The sequence below is a fragment of the Garra rufa genome, chromosome 3 (genome assembly GCF_049309525.1).
Source record: "Garra rufa chromosome 3, GarRuf1.0, whole genome shotgun sequence".
Taxonomy (NCBI): Eukaryota; Metazoa; Chordata; class Actinopteri; order Cypriniformes; family Cyprinidae; genus Garra; species Garra rufa.
In genome coordinates, this window is record NC_133363.1 from 10,785,519 (window position 1) to 10,807,478 (window position 21,960).

At 40.2% G+C, this 21,960-nt stretch overlaps 1 protein-coding gene across 1 annotated transcript in view; it reads left to right on the top strand.

Moving 5' to 3' along the window:
- tpcn2 (two pore segment channel 2) overlaps positions 1-21,960 on the top strand; it is a 44,142-nt gene that overhangs the window by 16,399 nt on the left and 5,783 nt on the right. The window contains exons 2-19 of the mRNA XM_073835783.1: positions 2,930-3,107; positions 3,380-3,496; positions 4,223-4,329; positions 4,495-4,567; positions 7,509-7,608; positions 7,919-7,984; positions 8,785-8,849; positions 9,281-9,390; positions 10,853-10,934; positions 11,019-11,105; positions 11,561-11,680; positions 12,137-12,196; positions 12,852-12,980; positions 13,118-13,167; positions 13,288-13,387; positions 15,082-15,153; positions 15,259-15,332; positions 15,890-15,998. Coding sequence (XP_073691884.1) covers positions 2,930-3,107; positions 3,380-3,496; positions 4,223-4,329; positions 4,495-4,567; positions 7,509-7,608; positions 7,919-7,984; positions 8,785-8,849; positions 9,281-9,390; positions 10,853-10,934; positions 11,019-11,105; positions 11,561-11,680; positions 12,137-12,196; positions 12,852-12,980; positions 13,118-13,167; positions 13,288-13,387; positions 15,082-15,153; positions 15,259-15,332; positions 15,890-15,998 — 1,699 coding nt within the window. The remainder of the gene's footprint in view (positions 1-2,929; positions 3,108-3,379; positions 3,497-4,222; positions 4,330-4,494; positions 4,568-7,508; positions 7,609-7,918; positions 7,985-8,784; positions 8,850-9,280; positions 9,391-10,852; positions 10,935-11,018; positions 11,106-11,560; positions 11,681-12,136; positions 12,197-12,851; positions 12,981-13,117; positions 13,168-13,287; positions 13,388-15,081; positions 15,154-15,258; positions 15,333-15,889; positions 15,999-21,960) is intronic.

Consider the following 21,960-nt stretch of genomic DNA (forward strand, 5'->3'; position numbering starts at 1 on the left):
AGCAATAATAATAAAAAGCAGAATTATCCCTTGTATTTTTGTCAAAGTGCTTCTATTTTTTTTTCTGTACAAAAAAGTTAAATTGTCCATGTCATCCTTTTGTGGTGTAATTAATGTTCTAGGCAGAAGGACTGCTAGACTAATTATGCATTACCAGTACTTAGAGTTACATCATGTCCATTTCTGGTACCCTTGCAAAGTTAGAAATTAAAACCTGCCAAATGTGGGTGAAAATTACCCATGCTGGGTAACATATAAATTCACTAGCCAGTTTGGGGGGATGTGATTTATTAATCTATCATTTTCCATATCATCGCTATCAAAGCCCTTCCCATTCAACATAACAGAGTCGCACATTGGACAAGACAAACATCCTGCTGTGACAAAGTGAGCCACTCACATAGTTTCCCATTGAAATACATTAACAACAATTTGGGAGAAATAGATATACATACTGATTTCACCCTAGTCTGAAAGATTTATTGTGCATTTTTCAGTAATAAGTATGTTTTTTTAGGGGTTCAAGTGTGTAGCGCTGAAACCGTATTGTAATTGTTAGAAGGGTCACGGATCAGCAATCTCTACATAAAACTGATCATGCAGACCAAACCGTAAGTCATCGAGACTTGAAACTTGGAGGGAATGTAGAACTCACACCGCTGCCAACATCACCAAGGTTCACCCCAATCAGTCTGATGGGGGTGCTACAGCGATCAAAAGTCCGAAATCACTCATAACCCTTAAACCACTGGAATAATTGGCTCACGTTGGACAAAACTTGTCTTAGGTTTTTCACCCGATTGGAATCAAACTAGTGCAGAAAGTTTCTCCGGAGAGGGAATGTCAATAATTATCAAAAAAATTCGAACTTTCGACTCACCGTGGGAAAGCGATGCCAAAACGTTTGAAAGGGGAAGGGCCAAAATGCCTATAACTCCTGAAAATTGCTATACTTACACAATTTGTCCTATCGACATGAAAATCTCTGTGTACAGTCTTGGTCCAAAATGCCACAAATGTCTATAAGGAAAAGTCTAAATCTCAAAAAACATGGCCGCCATACGCCGATGAAGTTTGAGCACTTATTAGACATTGCTAACGTTGGGTCGATCGAAACTAAACTCGGTGGGCCTGTTTGACTTACGGCTTCAAAGGTCTGAAAAACAATATTTCAATGGTAAATGACCTGGATTTGCCAAAATGCTTTTTAAATAATTGATTTAGGTGGTTACAAGCTTGCTAATTAATGTATTTTTTCATATGTGTTTAATTGCCCAAGCAATATCCACTTCCAGAACAAAAATTTACTCACCCCCTTGTCATCCAAGATGTTCATGTGTTCAGGATTTCTTTCTTCATTCGATAAGAAATGTTTGTTTCTTGAGGAAAACGTTTCAGGAATTATCTCCTTATAGTGGATTTCAGTGGTGCCTCCAAGTTTGAACTTCCAAAATGCATGAATGCAGACGAAGAAGGGTCTTATCTAGCAAAACGATCTGTCATTTCCAAAACAAATTGACAATTTATATACTTTTTAACCTCAAACACTCATCTTGTCTAAGTCTCTGTGCGTTTTACCTGGTTTAATACGGTCAATACAGTTAGGGTATGTCGAAAAACTCCCTTCTGGTTTTCTTCAACGTCAAAATCGTCCTACATTCCTGTTTTACCGTTGTGTTTTTTTTTTTTTTCGTTTTTTTTTTGTAAAGGGCATTTGATCTACTTTGTTTGTTTACATTGTAAACACTGGGTCTGTACTTCTGCAGCGATTTAGAACGATTTTGAAGTTGGGGAAGAAAATTAGATCACACAGACTTAGACAGACTTAGACAAGATTTGAGGTTAAAAAAGTATATAAATTGTCAATTTGTTTCGAAAATGACAGATTGTTTTGCTAGATAAGACCCTTCTTCCTGGGCTTGGATCATTTAGAGCCATTTGAAGCTGCATTTAAACTGTATTTTGGACGTTCAAACTTGGGGGCACCATTGACATCCATTATATAGAGATAATTGCTGAATTTTTTTCTTCAAGAAACATAATTCCTTATCGACTGATCAAAGAAAGTCACAAAAGTCTTGGATGACAAGGGGGTGACTAAATTATCTGTAAATTTTTGTTCTGGAAGTGGACTTCTCCTATAATGCGCTTGAACCCCGGTTTTTCGTTGTTTTTGCAAGTCTTCACATAGGGAAATATATTAGAGCACCCTTTTTCTTTCCATCAGCCCTTTGTGTGACCAGTTTACTGTCTTCCTCAGCTCTTGTAGACAAGAGGCCACTTTTTTTAACCTGTTCTCAATTGTCCAAGACTTTTGCGTGCCATTATACAGATGTCAAAGCGCCCTTTAGCGTGTTTATTGCAATGCGCTGTATTGGTTTAATTTAAAAATCTTCTCATCAATATGCTTATACGAAGGGCATGAGACTTTTACATTAGTTAAATTAAATGCTGGGGTATAATTTTGTTATCATGGTATGATAACAATTAACAGACAGTCTGTCCGCTGATCTTAAATTTGTTTAACATTAAACATTATAAGCGATGTTTGGAAATTAAGTGCTGTCACAGAGAATTTACTTATTTATTGTGATTTTGATAACCCATTTTATGTAAAACATTCTAGTTTTGAAATTCTAAATGGCCAATAACTTAATTTACCTAGTGATTGAAAAGGTTAATTTAAAACCCTTTTGTTTGTGTTTATCCTGCATAAGTTACTATGTTTACTGACTTTACATGGTCATGACAAGACACTGATCTCATGTTAAGATGTAGGGATGCTAAAATGAACATTGCTATTTTGTTTGCAGTGACATTAGTAACATTTCTGCAATTATTTTGACCTGTACTCTTTGACTTATGTATATATTTGCTTATTTTTCTCTCTGTCAGTATCAATTTCACACTCTCTCTCTCTGTCTTGAAGGGGTCTAGGGTTCACTATTGCTGTTGTACTGGCTCTGGCCTTCATTGAGACACCCTCCTCTCTAACCTACACCTCGGACATTCGTTTCAAACCCAAGCCCTGGGAGCCACCCTGTGGACTGACGGAAGGGATTGAGATCGTCTGCCTTTGTATTTTCATCCTAGACGTTACTGTGAAGGTAGAAATCCGGAAATAAATTTACTTTACTATTGGCATAGCATTAAATGGATAGTTTATCCAAAAACACAACTTTTCCCCTTATTCACCATTCAAGCCCGTATGGCTTTCTTTCTTGTGTGGTATACAATGTCCATGCAGCTCTTTTTGATTTTTGGTGAACTATCCCTTAAACAGTTAAACTGACCGTTTACTTTAACTGTTACCATTTGTTTTGTAATGTTGCTTAAAATTATATTAAGGAACATGTTGGATATATTGTTTGTTTTGCAGACTTATCTGATAGGATGGGAAGAGTTTCGTATGAACAAATGGCTGATCGGTTATATAGTCGTGATTGCAGCATCAGTTATTGATTGGATGTTGAGTGTTAGCATGGATTGCAATGAGGTGAGGTGTATATCATATAACAATATTTACACTTTGACATATTCCTGCACTGAAAAAATAAAATTGGTGTTGAAACAGTTTTCACTCAGAATTTGCTAGTAAATTTCACAAATAATTACCAAGAAATGGCAGGTATTATTAAATTAAAATTAAGATTGAAACACTTTTAAATTAAATGTGACAATAAAGTAATACATCAATAAACCACACTCATATGACATAAATATACCTCTTTATGTAGTTTCATGAATTAAATTTCAAAGATATGACCAACTCTACTGTCTAAATAAAATATTCTTATAATGCATAAAAAGGATATTTAACTACATGTTTAAACATGATTAAATAGAATTTTAAATGTCTATTTGTAAATTTGATGTGTGGTTGATCACATTTTTATTTTTGATCCAATATATTAATAATTGATTTCATTATTTTATTTTTAAGCAGCACTTATTGTCCTCCATAAAGTTAAAGACATAGTTAAGCCAAGAAAACTCCCCATAAACCCTCATTTAAAGGACAGACCAAAATTTAAGTTGTATTTTGAATTCTTCCCTCCATTGTCACTCAAATTCTTCAAATCAAATATGATATGGGGGAAATTAAATTTTGGGATGATCTATTCCTTCATATTCTTAAGTAAGTAAAGCCTGAGCATGCCTCAGGTAGCTGTCAGCACCAGGTCTTTTGATTGTAATGTTGCCTTGTCATTCTGTCCCACAGAGTTTAAGAGTCAGGAGACTAATTCGCCCATTTTTCCTGTTGCAAAACTCCTCCCTCATGAAGAAAACTCTAAAATGTATCAAGAGGACTCTTCCAGAAATAGCAAGGTAATAACAATCTCTGTAAAAAGGGGTTTTCCCAAAACAGACTGCATTTAATTCCTTACTTTCACTTCTCAGTTCGCAGTTCCATTCTAATATGATCATTTAAAAATGATGACTATGAACATTGACCAGAAGTGTTCTCTTTGTTTTTCTCTCTTTCTGTTTTAGTGTTATCCTGCTTCTGGCGTTACATCTCTGCTTATTCACAATGATTGGAATGCTGATCTTTGCCAAATCAGATGTAAGACTTTATCACACCCTTATTATTTAATTTCTATCAATACCTATATGGGCCCACTTTTTGATTTAACAAACCCCTGTCCCCAAGTATTTCATTTTGACACATAATTCAACACTAGAATTTGTGCTTTAGACATGAAAGATACCTCAGTGCAGCTTATGGAGGAGAAACTTTAAAGTTGTAAAATGTTTTTAAAGTTTATTTATTTATTTATTTATTTTTAGAATGATTAAAAATTACGAGCAGATCAGCTGAAATAATTTCAACTCATATTATTATTTAAAATGTAAGTGAAGCAGTCAGTCAAGTAAACTGATTTCTGAGTTCCCACTGGTTGAAATACTTAAAAGTGCTGCAATATATGTTGTACAAGAAGTTTCATGGAAAAAAAAATCCCTATTATTCCCTCCGGCCTGTGTATATTAGCTTGCTTGATTTACGCTCGTTACACACATTTGCGAATTTACGCATTGCGTTAAGTGTTTCCTGCGTAAGGTACTTTGACAAAAAGAATATCAGATCTCTGTCATATGGCCAAAAATAAATGCATAGTTGTGTTTGACACATGAAAACTGTAACAATGTATCTTAAAAGGTAACACAATGTAACCTTGCTCTAGCTTGAAATGTGTCCCCACATTTAGCCCTTGAATTTGAGGGTACCGGAGTTAACTAAGGTGTGGGAACCCTGTGATTTTCTCTTAAAAAAAAATATATATCCAACATCAAACATCACAAAGTTTTGATCCCACCCACTTTGATTTCATTGGCCATCTCAGCCATTTTGACATTGACGTGCGCATCCATAGTGCAAGTTAATTCTCACAATTTAATAGTATTTATAGCTCCTAACTGGCTGTTTCTATGAGAAGTTATTACCCCAAAATTGTACATCAGTATGCATTTTTTCATATTGCTGGCGTGTCAGCGATTATCCCTCTGCGTGCCACCGCTGGCATAGACGCCGTAGGTTACCGACCCCTGTTCTAGGTGGTCATACGGTGTATGCCTGCAAATAAGGGATAAGCTGCATTCCGTATAACTTTCATACGGAACCCTTCTTTGGTGTATTATCACAAAAGAGAATTGTATCGGGGGCCCTCTAGTGTTCGGAGTCCTGGGCTGCAGCCCATGTTGCCCATTAGGATAAAACAGCCCTGTATGTAACATATTTTATGCTCACCTGTGATTAGCTAAATGTAATCACATATCTGAACGATCAGGCTAGTGCTGCTTCCTCAATAAAGTTTATAATTTTCGCATGTTTTAAGCCTCGCCGGTTTAAACATTAAAGTCTTTCAAGCCATTCAAGCGCAAGACAGCATGAAAGAGATTTTAGTGCAGTACTCACACGCACACAAAAAGCTGCAGCTTGGATAGCACACAAGTACCAAATGAACTTCTCTTTTATGTCTTCTTCAGCCAATGCAAACAAAATTATCGCTGTCTTGACTAGTATCCACATAAACACATATTGTTTCTGACCTGCTCTTCACCCCAAATCAGCGGATTCACGACTTCTTCCACCCACAACAAATGGTATTGCATGATGGCGATGCCCTTGCTCCAAAAGCTATAACAAAATATCCTTTTTTCATTAAAATGGTTACATTTTTATATATCTTTTTATTAACGTGGAAATCAGTTTACTAAATAATGTAAACTTGACTGACTGCTTCACTTCCAATTTAATGTCAAGGTGTGTATTAATTTGATGAGTAAAGATATAATAACCTGATATAGTCACACGGTCATTATAATTTAGCTAAATAAACCCCTTCATGGTTTTACAAGATCACCCCGATCAAGTTTATTATGCAACAGTAACCAGATGATTGTGCTTTATCTTTTATATATTAAACAACACACAGAGGCTACCTGTACTTTGTTTTTGTGTTTCTCCGAAGCTTGATAATGTAATGTGATGAAGTTTCTCATTGCATCCTATGTTTGTGACTACTGACCGTCACAAGCGGAGTAGCACGGTAACAATGCAAAGATTTATGTTGATGGAGAAACCTAAACTATATTTAGAGATCAAATTATAAAGGCTTGGATGTGGGATCTTTTGACATGGGGCAGGAAGTGGCCACAGAGCAACCATGTAAATCACCCTAGTAGAACACATGCTGAATACCTCAGAAACCACATAGCATCCATCTACAACACATAGCAGAAGTCTTTCCGCAGGCATGGCACCACTTACAGAAAATGTGAACATTTAGTATTCAGAGTGTGTGGGTGCCTAAAGCGCCTTAGAATTATAAGGTTCTATCTGCATTCCGAGAACTTCTGAGATTCTGAGCTTCAAAGTTTTTGCGTTCCATAGATGTCCGTTCCAAAAATGTCAGATAGAACCTTATAATTCTAAGGTGACGAAAGGTTTTTAGAGTTTAAATCAGAAAGTCTTAAAGCCGAATCCATAAATAATGCATGCATTTTTTTTTCAGATGCATTTGCTATTAATATCTTCCTCTGTATTTTTTGTTTTACAGTACAAATATCTAAATCAAGATTTAAGGATGTTTAGATTAACTTGAGAAAATGTAACCAAATTAAGTGAGTTTATGCTTAAAACAGGAAACAGGAAACATATTTGTCAATTGGGTATAAAAACTTGTTGAGTTTCTGTTCTTGTTCAAATCAAACTGATATTATTCACTCACATCAATACTGAAGTGTTTTTATTAACTTTTTTGTGTTCTCTTCAATTTATTCCTTACATTTTCTTGGTCCTAGTCTTGGCCTTACAAAGGTCCTAAATTGTCTTATGTTTACCTCATAAAACCTGCAGAAAACTTGAGTAATGTATTAAATGTGCAATCTGTGATTGCCATCTGGCTGGTAAAGGGACACACACCATCCAACCTTTAAATTTACATTGAATTATTTAGCAGGGAAAGTGAGTTGCTACAGTTGACTGAATAGATGTGTTTCTGTAGGACCCTAAGAAGAATGGAGAATGGGAAACCTACTTCAAAAACCTGCCAAAGGCCCTGTCTTCTCTGCTAGTGCTGCTAACGACAGCCAATAACCCTGACGGTACGTCTGGCTGTAAATGTTGTTAAAGTCTCTCAGGAGGTGCAAATCACTGAATGACTCTTAGATGGTCGGTGACACAGATGACATTTTGGCATTGCTGTGTCGAATTCTCAGTCATCTCTGGCTCATTACAGTGGAGGGTATGAGTCATTGGCTTTAACCACATGTCGTGATGTCTTGTGACCTGTCACAAAGTTCTGTTAAACTTTCACAGGTATCTGTATTAGTTTTAAGTGTGAAACTGCCTAAATTTCCTACCTACCTTTCTTGTAACCCGTGTTCACCACAACATGTCTTCCTCTCTCAACAGTCATGATTCCAGCATACTCTCTGAACCGTGGCTATTCTATATTTTTTATACTCTTTAGTGTGTTTGGTAAGTTTTCATGGCATTCAGATCAGTTGCATATATGCTGCTGTTCAAAAGTTTGGAATAATGTAAGATTTTGTAATATTTCTTAAAGAAGTCTCTTATGATTAGTTCGGAAAGATCATGTGACTGGAGTAATGGCTGAAGAAAACTAAGCTTTTCCTTCACAGGAATAAGTTGCATTTTAGAATATATGTGACCCTGGACCACAAAACCAGTCTTAAGTCGCTGGGGTATATTTGTAGCAATAGCCAAAAATACATTGCATGGGTCAAATTTTTTGATTTTTCTTTTATGCCAAAAATCATTAAGAAATTAAGTAAAGTTCATGTTCCATGAAGATTTTTTGTAATATTCCTACTGTAAACATATCAAAATGTAATTTTTGATTTGTAATATGCATTGTTAAGAACCTAATTTGGACAACTTTAAAGGTGATTTTCTCAGTCTTTTTGATTTTTTTTGCATCCTCAGATTTCTGATTTCAAATAGATGTATCTCAGTCAAATATTGTCCTATCCTAACAAACCATACATCAATAGAAAGCTTATTTATTGAGCTTTCATATGCTGTATAAATCTCAGTTTTGTCAAATTTAACCTTATGACTGGTTTTGTGGTCCAGGGTCACATATTAAAAGAGAAAATGCAAATGCAGCTTTGGTGAGCATAAGAGATTAAAAAAAGTCTTAATTATTTCAGACTTTTGAGTGGTAGTATTATATATAATGCAGTTAATATTACTTGCATTCATAACTCTCCACCTGCATTAAACACTGATCTTTTTCTTTCTTTTTTCCTTGTCAGGAACGTATTTGTTAATGAATCTAATGACGGCTATTATTTATAACCAGTTCAGGGGATATTTACTGGTGAGTGATGTACTTACATTAGACATTGTTTAAAGAATTTGCTTGATTGTTAAAGGAATAGTTCAGCAATCTATATTCTGTTACTATTTAAACTCATATGAGTGTTGTTGTTTTTTTTTCTTTTTTTCCCCATGGAGCACAGAATGTATTTTATAATTTCCATGCTCCTCTTTTCCATACAACAAAACTAAGTAGGGTCCATCAAGCGCCAAAAAAAGCACAATAATAAACGTATGAATTTCCGTATGACTCTGTTTTTCAAGACTTTTTAAGATTTTTATTGCATGGAAAAGAGTGGCCTGAACATTCTTCAAAAATTCCTTTTGTGTTTTGTGAAGTCATTCATACATGTTTGAGACAAAATAAGCATCAGTACATTATTTTAGCTAAATTGTTCCTTTAATTATTGATGTTATTGTCTGTGTGTTCAGATGTCAGTTCAGACGTCTATAATCAGGAGGCGTCTGGGTATTCGGGCTGCTTTCGAGGTGCTATGCTGTCCAGGCCGAGGTCACACCAGCACTCAGTCTGAAGGACATGTGTAAGATTAATTCCTCTCCAGCATTTTAGTCTTTCTTCCGTATACAGTGCCTTGCGAAAGTATTCATACTCCTTCATTTTTGTCATGTTTTGCTATGTTGCTGCTATGTTAAACTGCTTTAAATTGCTTTTTCCCCCACATTAATCCACACTGCATTCACCATAATGGCAAAGCAAAAAGCAGGTTTTTTAACATCTTTTCAAATTTATTAAAAATTAAAAACTTAAATTATTCCATTGCATAAGTATTCAAATCTGGAACAGCTGGAAATTTAGAGCAATCATATTGCTTGTAGATGTTACTACACTTCAAGTGAATTCAGTTAAAATTCAGTTAAAGTGGTATGATTTAGAAAGGCACACACATCTTAATAAGAGGTCTAATAGCTGAAAATGCATATCAGAGCAAAAACCAAAAAAACTGCCTGTAGAGCTCAGAAACAGGATTGCACAGAGAGCTGCCCTTCTGGCCAAAATGAGCAATTGATGGAGAGGGGCTTTGGCTAGAGTGATGACCAAGAACCTGATGGTCGGTATTGTTTGAGTTCTATGATAAAATGTGGAGATAAGAGAAATCTATAGAGGGACAAACATCACTGCAACACTCCACCAATTTGGGCTTTATGGTGGTGTGGCAAGACTCAATCCTCTCCTCACTGAAAAGACATGAAAACACACTTGGCATTTGCAAAAAAGCACCAAAAGGACCCGCAGACTGTGAGAAATAAGATTCTATGGTCTAATAAACCTCAACTTCAAGCATTGTGTTTGAAGGAAAGCAGACACTGCTCATCATCTGAAGAGTACCATCCTAAAAGTAAAGTGTGCTGGTAGCAGCATCATGCTGTGGGACTTGTGTAGAAGGAATCCAGAGCATTCAGAACCTCAGACTGGGCAGAAGGTTCACTTTCTATCAATACAATGACCCTAAGCACACAGCAAGAGTGGCTTATAGACAACTCTGTGTCCTTGAGTGACCCAGCCAGAGCCTGGGATTAAACCAATAAAATATTTCTAGAGAAGCGTGAAAATGTCTGCCAGCCCCTATCCAAGCTGACAAAGCTTGAGAGGTTAAAAGGTGAGGAGAAGAATGGCAGATAATTGCCAAATGCTCATGTGCAAATCTTGTTGCATCATACCCAAAAAGACTTGTGGCTGTAAAGGTGCTTCAGCTAAGTACTGAGTTAAGGGTATGAATACTTATGCAATGTACTTATTTCAGTTTTTTCTTTTTAATAAGATGATAAAGTTGTGACAATTCTGCTATTGCTTTGTCATGATGGTGTATGGAGTGTAGATCGATGTGAAAAAAAAAATAGTAATTCAAAGCAATTTAACATAAGGCAGCAACATTAAATGTGAAAAAAATGAAGGGGCATGAATACTTTCGCAAGGCACCGTAGCAAACATTCGCTCTCTGGTGTTTTATGCCTTGTCACATGACTTTTCCTCTTGCTGCTCAGGGAGCGAGTGGCGGTGAGCATGTTTCTGCAGGTCATGAATAGAGTCCACATGAAGTCTTACTGCAGACAAGCTATCATTAAGGTCAATACAGTCTGCGGAATAGTTTCTTAAAGTAAATAGTGTGTGGCATGAATGTTTGTTTTACCTGTTTTTTGTTTCCACCAGGCTGCTCAGCAGTTCCCAGACGGCTTCATTAATGGCGAGGCCTTCCAGAGGCTCTTTAATGAACTGGATAAGGATTTTATGAAAGAGGTTTGATCATCTACATTTGAGGATCAGTTTACTTCACTGTCTGAATTGAGGAAGTCTCCTTTTATAACAATTTGAACAAGTCAGATAAATTATTATTAGAATCACTGAGAATTGGTTCCCTTGCATTTTATGAGTTAGAATTTGAATCAGAATGACACAAAGAGAATTAGCTGTGTGGCAATTCACAGAAACTCAATGCAGTCACAAAATGAGGAACTTAATCAGTCTAATACAACAGCAAAACAGGCAAGAATAGATAACCATTTAAAGTTTGCTTCATTTTGTTAATAAATGAATACAGTTAAGTGAGCGTAATATTAAACTATACCTGCAGCAGAGTTTCTTTAAATTTCATGTTGATTTTACTTCATCAGATTTAAATTAAACAACACTCTTGATTTAATTGTGGTGTCAACAGACATACGAACAGTTCTATTTTTGTCTTTTCCCTGCAGCATCCACCAAAACCAGAATATAGTTCTCGTGTTCTACAGCAAATCCAGTATGTCTACAGTCACTATTATATTACTGTGCTGGGGAACATTGTCGCTTTGGCAAATGTCATCTGTATCTGTGTAAGAAACTATTTTCTTTTACTTGATTTGATTATCATTTACATCACCTTACATAAAGAGCAGTGTACATTCGGAAAATGAACATGATGAATTCTGGATGAAATGAACATACATTTCCAGAATTCAGTAGATTAACAGGGTTTTTCCAAATTGGTTGTTCACCACCTAGTGGTTCATGATGAATCTGCAAGAGGCTCTTGAGATATGACAAATTAAATGGAATTGAATTTAAATTGTTGGTTTTAATATTAAGCAATTAAGTGTAACACTTAACTCTTACACAAACAAGTTATTATAATCATAAGTTCACAAAAATAGATTGCAAAGTCTGTGTAGAGCACAAATGGTGCCATCTTGTGGATAGCATGTGCAAAAAAACACAAACTAACTGAGAAATTGTTTTAACTCTTTAAATCTTAAAGTTCATCTCTGATATCTGCTATTGTTTTTCTACAGACTGTCTTGGTTCTGAATTCAGAGAAACCTACCTCAGAGAAAAATTACTTCTATATGGAGGTGACCGTCTAATGCATGCATTGAAAACAATTTATCTCACTGTAATAATAACATCATTTCATATAGAAATATTAGTGGATGTTTTTTATTTTTTTTATTTAATTAATTTGGATAAAAAAATGCTTTTAATCAAAAAAATTTTTTTCAGCAATAGTTGATATATGTGACCCTGGACCACAAAACCAGTCATAAGGTTAAATTTTACAAAACTGAGATGTATACATCATATGAAAGCTCAATAGATAAGCTTTCTATTGATATATGGTTTGTTAGAATAGGACAATATTTGGCCGAGATACATCTATTTGGAAATCTGGAATCTGAGGGTGCAAAAAAATCAGAATATTGAGAAAATCACCTTTAAAGTTGTCCAAATTAAGTTCTTAACAATGCATATTACTAATCAAAAATTACATTTTGATATATTTACAGTAGGAATTTGACAAAAAATCTTCATGGAACATGATTTTTACTTAATTTCCTAATGATTTTTGGCATAAAAGAAAAAACAATAATTTTGACCCATACAATGTATTTTTGGCTATTGCTACAAATATACCCCAGCGACTTAAGACTGGTTTTGTGGTCCAGGGTCACATATGTGTTCTGAATTTTGAGTGCAAATATTAATGAAAATATATTTTCTGTCTTTTAGATCCTCAACTGTATTTTCATCCTGTACTATTTAATAGAGATGTTACTAAAAATAGTGGCTTTTGGTTGGAAAGGATACCTGTCTTACAGAAATAACATTTTTGATGGATTCCTCACTGTTCTTCTTCTGGTAACACATTTCCTATGTATTTTTGTGATATAATGCTGTTTAAAATTCATCATTAGAAATTATGTGGCATGCATAGCTGTTTAGGTGGTGAAGGCAATGTCTGGAGACACATTGTGTTTTTCTTTTATTCTCAACAGGCAGTTCAGATTGCCATATTCACCACATACAGGATTCCTTATAAGGACGTGTGAGTGTTTTTTTTTTTTTTTTTGAGTTTACAATCATAAGCTCAATTTGATGAACAAATCTCCTGATGTCTTGTCCAAATGCTTTAATCTCATCTGCTTTACATGCTTTATCTTAACAGGGATCCAATTCCACAACAAGTGATGGCTTTGTGGGAGATGGTGCGACTGGTCAACATGTTAATTGTTTTCCGTTTCCTCAGGATAATTCCAGAAATCAAGGTTGGTGACGGGCTCCTTACATTAAAGGATTAGTTCACTTCCAGAACAAAAACAGATCATTTACTCACCCCCTTGTCATCCAAGATGTTCATGTCTTTGTTTCTTCAGTCATAAAGAAATTGTTTTTTTGAGGAAAACATTTCAGGAATTTTCTCCATATAGTGGACTTCTATGGTGCCCCGAGTTTGAACTTCCAAAATGCAGTTTAAATACAACTTCAAACGATCTCAAATGTGGTTGTAAACGATCCTAGCCAAGGATTTTTTTTTTAAATTGCAATTTATATACTTTTTAACCTCAAACTTTCATCTTGTCTTGCTCTGCCTGAACCCTGTTTTTTCCTGTTTAAGACAGTTAGGCTATGTTGGAAAAATCCTGTCTCATTTTCTCCCTCAACTTCAACAATCATTTCAAATCACCCTACATCGCTGCAGAAGTACTGACCCAGTGTTTGCAAAGTGAACATGCAAAGAACATCAAACACCCTTAACAAAAAAGGTAAAACAGCGATGTAGAACAATCTTGAAGTTGACCAAGAAAATATGATGGGAGTTTTGTGACATACCCTAACTGTCTTGAACCTATAAAACTATATACATTGTTATAAAAAAAAAAAAAGTTTCGCTAGATAAGACCCTTCTTCCTCAGCTGGGATTGTTTAGAGCCCTTTGAAGCTGCAATGTTTTCCTCAAGAAACATAATTTCTTTATGACTGAAGAAAGAAAGACATGAACATCTTGGATGACATGGGGGTGAGAATATTATTTGTAAATTTTTGTTATGGAAGTGAACTAATCCTTTAATATCCTTGGTTCTAAATACACACAAGGTGCAATGATACTACATTGCATTTTTTCTCAGCATTAAAATTAAAAAGTTTGCATTGCACTAAAATAACGTAATTTTTTTTTTTACTTATTACCCACCAAACAAACATAAATGTCTTGGAAAATGTCGGCACCTTATATTTACAATATGGTTGCACAGCCTTTAGGCAATATAACTATAAAGATCTGCTTCCTAGCTATTAATGATGTTCGTACACTGCAAAAAAATTTGTCTTGTTTCCAACCAACATCCTACCAACATCTAAAAATTCTTGAATCAAAAAGGATTTTTTATTTATTAAAAGTCAAAATTAACTGCGTTTTTTGCTTGAAGCAAGCAAACTAATCTGCCAGTGGAGTAAGAAAAATAATCTTGTTTTCAGTTTGAGCTAAGATTTTTTTGCTTACCCCATTGGCAGATTATTTAGCTTGTTTTAAACAAAAACTCACTTAATTTTGACTTGTTTTTTCTGAAAGCAAGAAAATATCTTTACTTGTCTAGAAAATCCTTCTTGATTTAAGAATTTTTAGATATTTTGGCTGGAAACAAGACAAAAAAATCTAAGTAAGAAAAGCATATTTTGCAGTGAACAGGAAATTTGGCCTCTCTTTTTCAAACAACTCAATTTTAGCTCTGTTTATGTCATTTAAGGGGGATTTTGATCTGGACTCAATGCTTGAAACATCAGACAGATGGAGAGATATTGGTTTGCTTTTGTTCAAACCATTTTTGGTCCTGACTATACATTATTCTCTACATATTTGGAAAAAGTCACAGGAGTCGGTGTTTTTTCACAGTTGGTCATACTGTAACGAGTATACTAATAAATGCTTAAAAGTCTTGATTTTTTTTTGTGCACGCTTTAGTTGATGGCTGTGGTGGCAAGCACTCTTGTGGACCTGGTGAAGAACTTACGGGCATTTGCTGGCATTCTATTGGTAAGTGAAGAGACTAGTTTTACTTGCAGTTTTATCATTGGTGAATAGGTTGGTCTCTTCACTTGTACATTTCACTTGTAACTCTTCATTTGTACTTTGATGCAGGTGGTGTACTATGTGTTTGCCGTTCTTGGAATCTGGCTTTTCCAGGGAGCTATAACTGCTCCATCAAACACAAGGTACTGTTCATCAACTGCACATTTGAAGAAATAGTTCAACCTAAAATTAAAATGTTGTCATCATTTACTCACCCTCATGTTGTTCCAAACTGGTATGAGGTTCTTTCTTATGTTTAACATAAAAGAGGATATTTTGAAGAATGCTGGTATTCAAATGGTTGATGTCCCTACTATGGAAGTCAGTGGAGACCAGCAACTGTTTGCTTCTTCAAAATTCTTCAAAATATCTTCTTTTGTTTTTGAAATAAGAAATAAACCTATGCAGGTTTGGAACGACATGATGGTGAATAAATAATGACAAATCTTTAATTTTTGGGTTAACTATTCCTTTAACAGGAAACAAAAATACAGTAAAAACTGTATTGTGAGATAATATTACAATTTAATAACAGTTTCTTTACATATATATGTCATTTATTGCTGTGATTCCATTTCTTGAGTCTTCAGTAGGCTTCAGAAATCATTATAATATGTTGATTCTGCTCAAGAATCATTTCTTATTATTTTCATAGTTTGTACATCTCAACCTCTTCTCTCTCTGTGTGCTTTTCTTTCAGTCTAATCAACAATGCCAGCATAGACAACGGAACTACAGGTCCCTTCAGCATGGATTGTGGCACTTTTGAACAGCTGGAGTACTGGCCAAACAACTTTGATGATTTTGCTGTAAGTTGCACAGATGTCTCTGGGAACTTGACTTTTAAGAAGTTTCCAGAATGCTATTACAAGCACAAATGAGGAATAACTAGTTAGCAGATTTGACCATATTTGCTAGGTTTATAGTTTATAGAATTGCATTGTGTTTTCAGATTTTTTTTTTTTTTTTTTAAATGCCATTTGTGACCATGGACCAAAAAAACTGTCATAAGGGTCACTTTTTTGAAATTGAGATTTATACATCACATGATAAAGCTGAATAAATAAGCTTTCCATTGATGTATGGTTTGTTAGGATAGGACAATATTTGTCCAATACAACTATTTGAAAATCTGGAATCTTGAGGGTGGAAAAAAATCGTCTCAGGTTACGTATGTAACCCTGGTTCCCTGAGGGAACGAGACACTGCGTCCTGAAACGCTATGGGGAACGCCATTGGCGGGCCGCACTCTGAGTCATAGTCCAACGTCCAATGAGAAACGGGAGTGACGTCACAGGCGCGGTGACGTCACCGACCAGGAAGTATAAAAGCACGTGCGTTTGAAGCCGGCGTCAGCTTCAAAGGAATGAAGCGAGCGCAGCAGGGATGCGGGAATTATGGTCCGAGACGCAGTGTCTCGTTCCCTCAGGGAACCAGGGTTACATACGTAACCTGAGACGTTCCCTTCCGGGAACTCTACACTGCGTCCTGAAACGCTATGGGGAACGAGGTATCAACGCCCCCATAATTTCCGCACCCTGCCTAGTGTCTGCTAGAACAAGGGGGGAAAAACAGCGTTACAATACAATACAAACCTCAGCCTGGGGAACCTGCCAGGACATGGGTGGTAATACATCTCTGACTGTGGAGCCCACCAGATCAGAGGGAAAAGAGACCTCGGCCCTCGAGCCCACGAGGTCATGTCATCCTTCGTCTGGTCTCGCAAGACCGAGAAGGGACAGTGTCTAGAAATACTTACCTGATGAGACACTGTGGTAACTCCGCCTGGTGATCTTGCCAGGACGCGAGTGGTAATCCACCTCTGTCTGTGATCCATCACCAGACAAGAGGGATAATGAGCCTCGGCCCTCAGGCACTCGAGGAGAGATGGTGGTCCTTTGTCTGCGTTACAGCCAGTACAAGAGGGACACGAGAAGTGCCTGGTGATCTTGCCAGGGCACTGGAATTCATCTCTGTCTGTGATCCACCACCAGACAAGAGGGATAAATAGACCTCGGCCCTTGGGCACACGAGGATAGTGTTCTCGACCGCTGCCTGTCCTGAGACCAGCGCAGGGGGAGAAATGCTCCTCGGCCCTCAGGCACTCGAGGAGAAATGACGGTCCTTTGTCTGCGTTACAGCCAGTACAAGAGGGACGCAAGAAGTACCTGGTGATCTTGCCAGGGCACTGGAATTCATCTCTGTCTGTGATCAACCACCAGACAAGAGGGATAGAATAGGCCTCGGCCTTCAGGCACACGAGGCTAGTGTTCTCAACCGCTGCCTGTCATGAGACCAGCGCAGGGGGAGAAATGCTCCTCGGCCCTCAGGCACGCGAGGAGAGATAGTGGTCCTTTGTCTGCATTACAGCCAGTACAAGAGGGACACGAGAAGTGCCTGGTGATCTTGCCAGGGCACTGGAATTCATCTCTGTCTGTGATCAGCCACCAGACAAGAGGGATAGAGTAGGCCTCGGCCTTAGGCACGCGAGGCTAGGATTCTCAACCGCTGCCTGTCCTCAGACCAGTGCAGGGGGAGAAAAAGTTCCTCGGCCCTCGGGCGCACGAGGAGAGATGGTGGTCCTTTGTCTGCATTACAGCCAGTACAAGAGGGACACGAGAAGTGCCTGGTGATCTTGCCAGGGCACTGGAATTCATCTCTGTCTGTGATCCACCACCAGACAAGAGGGATAAGAGACCTCGGCCCTCAGGCACACGAGGATAGGGTTCTCGACCGCTGCCTGTCACACGACCAGTGCAGGGGGAGAAATGCTCCTCGGCCCTCGGGCACTCGAGGAGAAGTGGCGATCCATTGTCTGCGTTACAGCCAGTACAAGAGGGACGCAAGAAGTGCCTGGTGACCTTGCCAGGGCACTGGAATTCATCTCTGTCTGTGATCAGCCACCAGACACGAGGGATAGAATAGGCCTCGGCCCTCAGGCACACGAGGCTAGGGATCTCAACCGCTGCCTGTCAGCAGACCAGCGCAGGGGGAGAAAAGGATTCCTCGGCCCTTGGGCACGCGAGGAAAGATAGTGGTCCTTTGTCTGCATTACAGCCAGTACAAGAGGGACGCAAGAAGTGCCTGGTGACCTTGCCAGGGCACTGGAATTCATCTCTGTCTGTGATCCACCACCAGACGAGAGGGATAAAGGCCTCGGCCCTCAGGCACACGAGGCTAAGGTTCTCGACCGCTGCCTGTCATATGACCAGTGCAGAGGGAGAAGATGCTCCTCGGCCCTCAGGCACACGAGGAGAAATGGTAGTCCGTTGTCTGCGTATAGCCAGTACAAGAGGGACATAGGGAGTGCCTGGTAATCCTGCCAGGACACTGGAACTCATCTCTGTCTGTGATCGACCACCAGACACGAGGAATACAAGCCTCGGCCCTCGGGCACACGAGGCTGTAGAGGGGAGTCATACGCCTTTGTCTGGGGAACTTGCCAGAACCAAAAAGGGGTAAAAACTCCTTTCCTTAATCAAAGGAAAGCGCCTTTTGACCTCTTGGGCCTAGCCTTAGTGCTAGGGCTGAAGGATGACTGAGCCCGGAGTGGCTCTGAGGTCTAGTTCGTAGAATCTGACGAACGTAAGAGGTGAGGACCAACCCGCCGCACTGCAGATGTCCTTGATTGGGACACCTGCCATCAGAGCTTTGGAGGCTGCGACGCCTCGAGTTGAGTGAGCCTTGACTCCCATCGGTGATGGGAGACCAGAGGACTCGTATGCAGTAGAGATGGCATCAACGATCCATTTACTGATAGTAGGCTTGGAAGCCGGGCACCCCCTCTTAGGGGGGCCGTAACAGACAAGCAATTGCTCTGATTTACGCCACAGGGCAGCTCTGTGGACATAAGTGTCTAGTGCTCTTACTGGACACATTAAGTTATACTTCCTCTGGTCATGCTCCACGAATGGAGGAGGATAAAACGCTAGCAGCGTTATTGGCTGTGGTGTTACTGAGGGGACCTTGGGTGTGTACCCAGCTCTTGGGTAGAGGAATGCTTTGGCCAACCCTGGGGCAAAGTCAATATGGGAAGGGGCCACTGAAAGGGCCTGCAGGTCACCGACTCTCTTAAGAGATGTTAGCGCCAACAGCAGTGCTGTTTTTAGGGTAAGCATCCGATCGGAGGCCTCCTCCAGAGGCTCGAAGGGAGGCTTACACAGCGCTTCTAATACCACAGCCAGGTCCCATGTAGGGACTCTCGGTCTTGCACGAGGCCTCAGCCTGAGTGCACCGCGGAGGAAACGTGAGACCAGGGGGTTTCTGCCCACTGAAAGGCCGCCCTGAGGGGCGTGGTAAGCCGATATAGCCGCCACGTACACCTTCAGGGTGGAGTGAGCTAACCCAGCGGACAAACGAGTTTGCAGGAACTCCAGCACTGTACCGATCGGGCAGTGGACTGGGTTTGAGTGGCGTTCGTGACACCATGACGCAAACAGGTTCCACTTTAGGCCATAAAGTTTCCTCGTAGAGGGAGCTCTGGATTGAAGGATGGTCTCAGCAACCTCGGTTGAGAGACCAGCTTCTATGAGTTGTGCCCCCTCAGGGGCCACACCCATAACTTCCATTTCTCTGGGTGGGGGTGGCGTATTGCGCCCCCAGCCTGAGAAAGAAGGTCGCTCCTGACAGGAATCTCCCATGGAGAGCCGTCGAGGAGGGCGATTATATCCGAGAACCATACTCGGGCCGGCCAGTACGGGGCTACTAGCAGCAGCCGTACTCCGTACCGGCGCACTCTTTCCAGAACTCCCGGGAGCAGAGCGATCGGGGGAAAAGCGTACAGACGAAGCCTCGGCCACGTCTGTACCATGGCATCCAGTCCGAGAGGAGCTGGAGGAACTAGAGAGTACCAAAGGGGACATTGCGATGTCTCCTGAGTCGCAAAGAGGTCCACCTGGGCTTGACCAAAGACTCTCCATATCTGCTTCACCACCTGAGGGTGAAGCATCCATTCCCCGGGCCTCAGCCCCTGCCTCGACAGGACGTCTGCTCCCACATTGAGACGTCCAGGAATGTGAACTGCTCTCAATGAGAGAAGCTTCCCTTGTGACCACAGGATGATCTGGTACGCCAGCTTGTATAAGGGGCGTGAACGCAGACCTCCCTGGTGGTTTGTATAGTAGACCACCGCCGTGTTGTCCGTGCGGACCAGCACGTGACGGTTTCTCAGGTCTGGAAGGAAAATGCTTCAGAGCCAGGAACACTGCCAACATTTCTAGGCAATTTATGTGCCAGGAGTGATGCTGGTCGTTCCATAGGCCTTGGGCGGAGCGGCCACTCATGACCGCTCCCCACCCGGTGAGGGATGCATCTGTCGCTAGCGTGACGCGGCGGCAAGGAGCTCCCAGCGCTGGACCTAGTAATAGGAACCAGGGCTTTTTCCACATGACTAAGGCACGTAGGCAGCGCCGCGTGACCTTGATCTTGCGGAATGGGTTCCCCCTCGGGGAAAACCCTTTGGTTTTGAGCCACCACTGCAGTGGTCTCATGTGCAGCAATCCAAGAGGTATCACGTTGGATGCAGCTGCCATAAGACCTAACAGTACTTGGAACTGTTTGACAGTGAGTAGCAGGCCTAGCTTGACCGCATTTGCTGCAGTAAGGATCGACTCGATCCGAGCAGGTGACAAACGTGCCTGCATGGCGGTCGAATCCCAGATTATACCTAGATAAGTGGTTCTCTGTAATGGAGACAGCACACTTTTCTTGGCATTGAGTCTCAACCCCAGCTCTTTCATGTGAGCAAGAACAACATCTCGATGTTGAGCTGCTAACTGTTCCGAACTGGCTAGGATGAGCCAGTCGTCTATGTAGTTGAGTATGCGGATGCCCTGGAGTCGCAAAGGAGCCAGAGCAGCATCCACACACTTGAAGTTCGGGGAGAGAGCGCTAGGCCGAACGGAAGAACTCTGTATTGGTAAGCTTTGCCCCTGAAAGCGAACCTGAGAAACTTCCGGTGTTGAGGAAGGATGGAGACGTAAAAATATGCGTCTTTCAGATCTATCGTGACAAACCAGTCCTCGGACCTGATTTGAGACACGACCTGTCTGACAGTCAACATTTTGAACTTCAGTTTTCTTACTGAGAGGTTTAGCTGTCTGAGATCTAAAATGGGCCGCAGGCCTCCATCCTTCTTGGGAACAATGAAGTACCGGCTGTAGAACCCGGATTCTCTGTGTTGAGGAGGGACCACCTCGATGGCCTCCTTCCTCAGGAGAGTATTCACTTCCTGTTCCAATACCAGAGCCTGCTCTACAGTACGCAGGACCCACATAGAAATATTTGGCAGTAGTTTCCACGCTGCCAGAAATTCTACTAAGGGAACCAACCTCTTGAGGCTGGTTTCTGGATTTATTTGGAGAGCTACCTCGGTGGCCTGTAACAGCGAACTGGCAGGATGCACCTGAAGTAAGCGCTCTGGAAACCCCCGTGGGGGTGGCGAACTCTCTGGTTCCGCTACGTTTCCGGGCGGAAAGACCGGAGAAAGATGTTCGCGGGAGACTGCCGCGCCCTGTAACACCGGCAGGGTTAGCTGACGAATCTCCTGAGGGCCCCGAAGAGAGGTGGTCACCGTACTCCTCAGAGGCGGTGAAGCACCTAAGTCTTCGAGAGGGGCTGCCCTCATTGGTCCTGTGGTACTGCCATCAGGGCCATTTAGCCGAGGACCTCTTAGACTAAAGCACGACCCTTAGATCGGGCTTAGTCTTTGAAGCCCCCAGTCAGGAGTGTTGCCAATCCCGCCCTCTAGGTCTCACCGGAGGGAAACGGGCT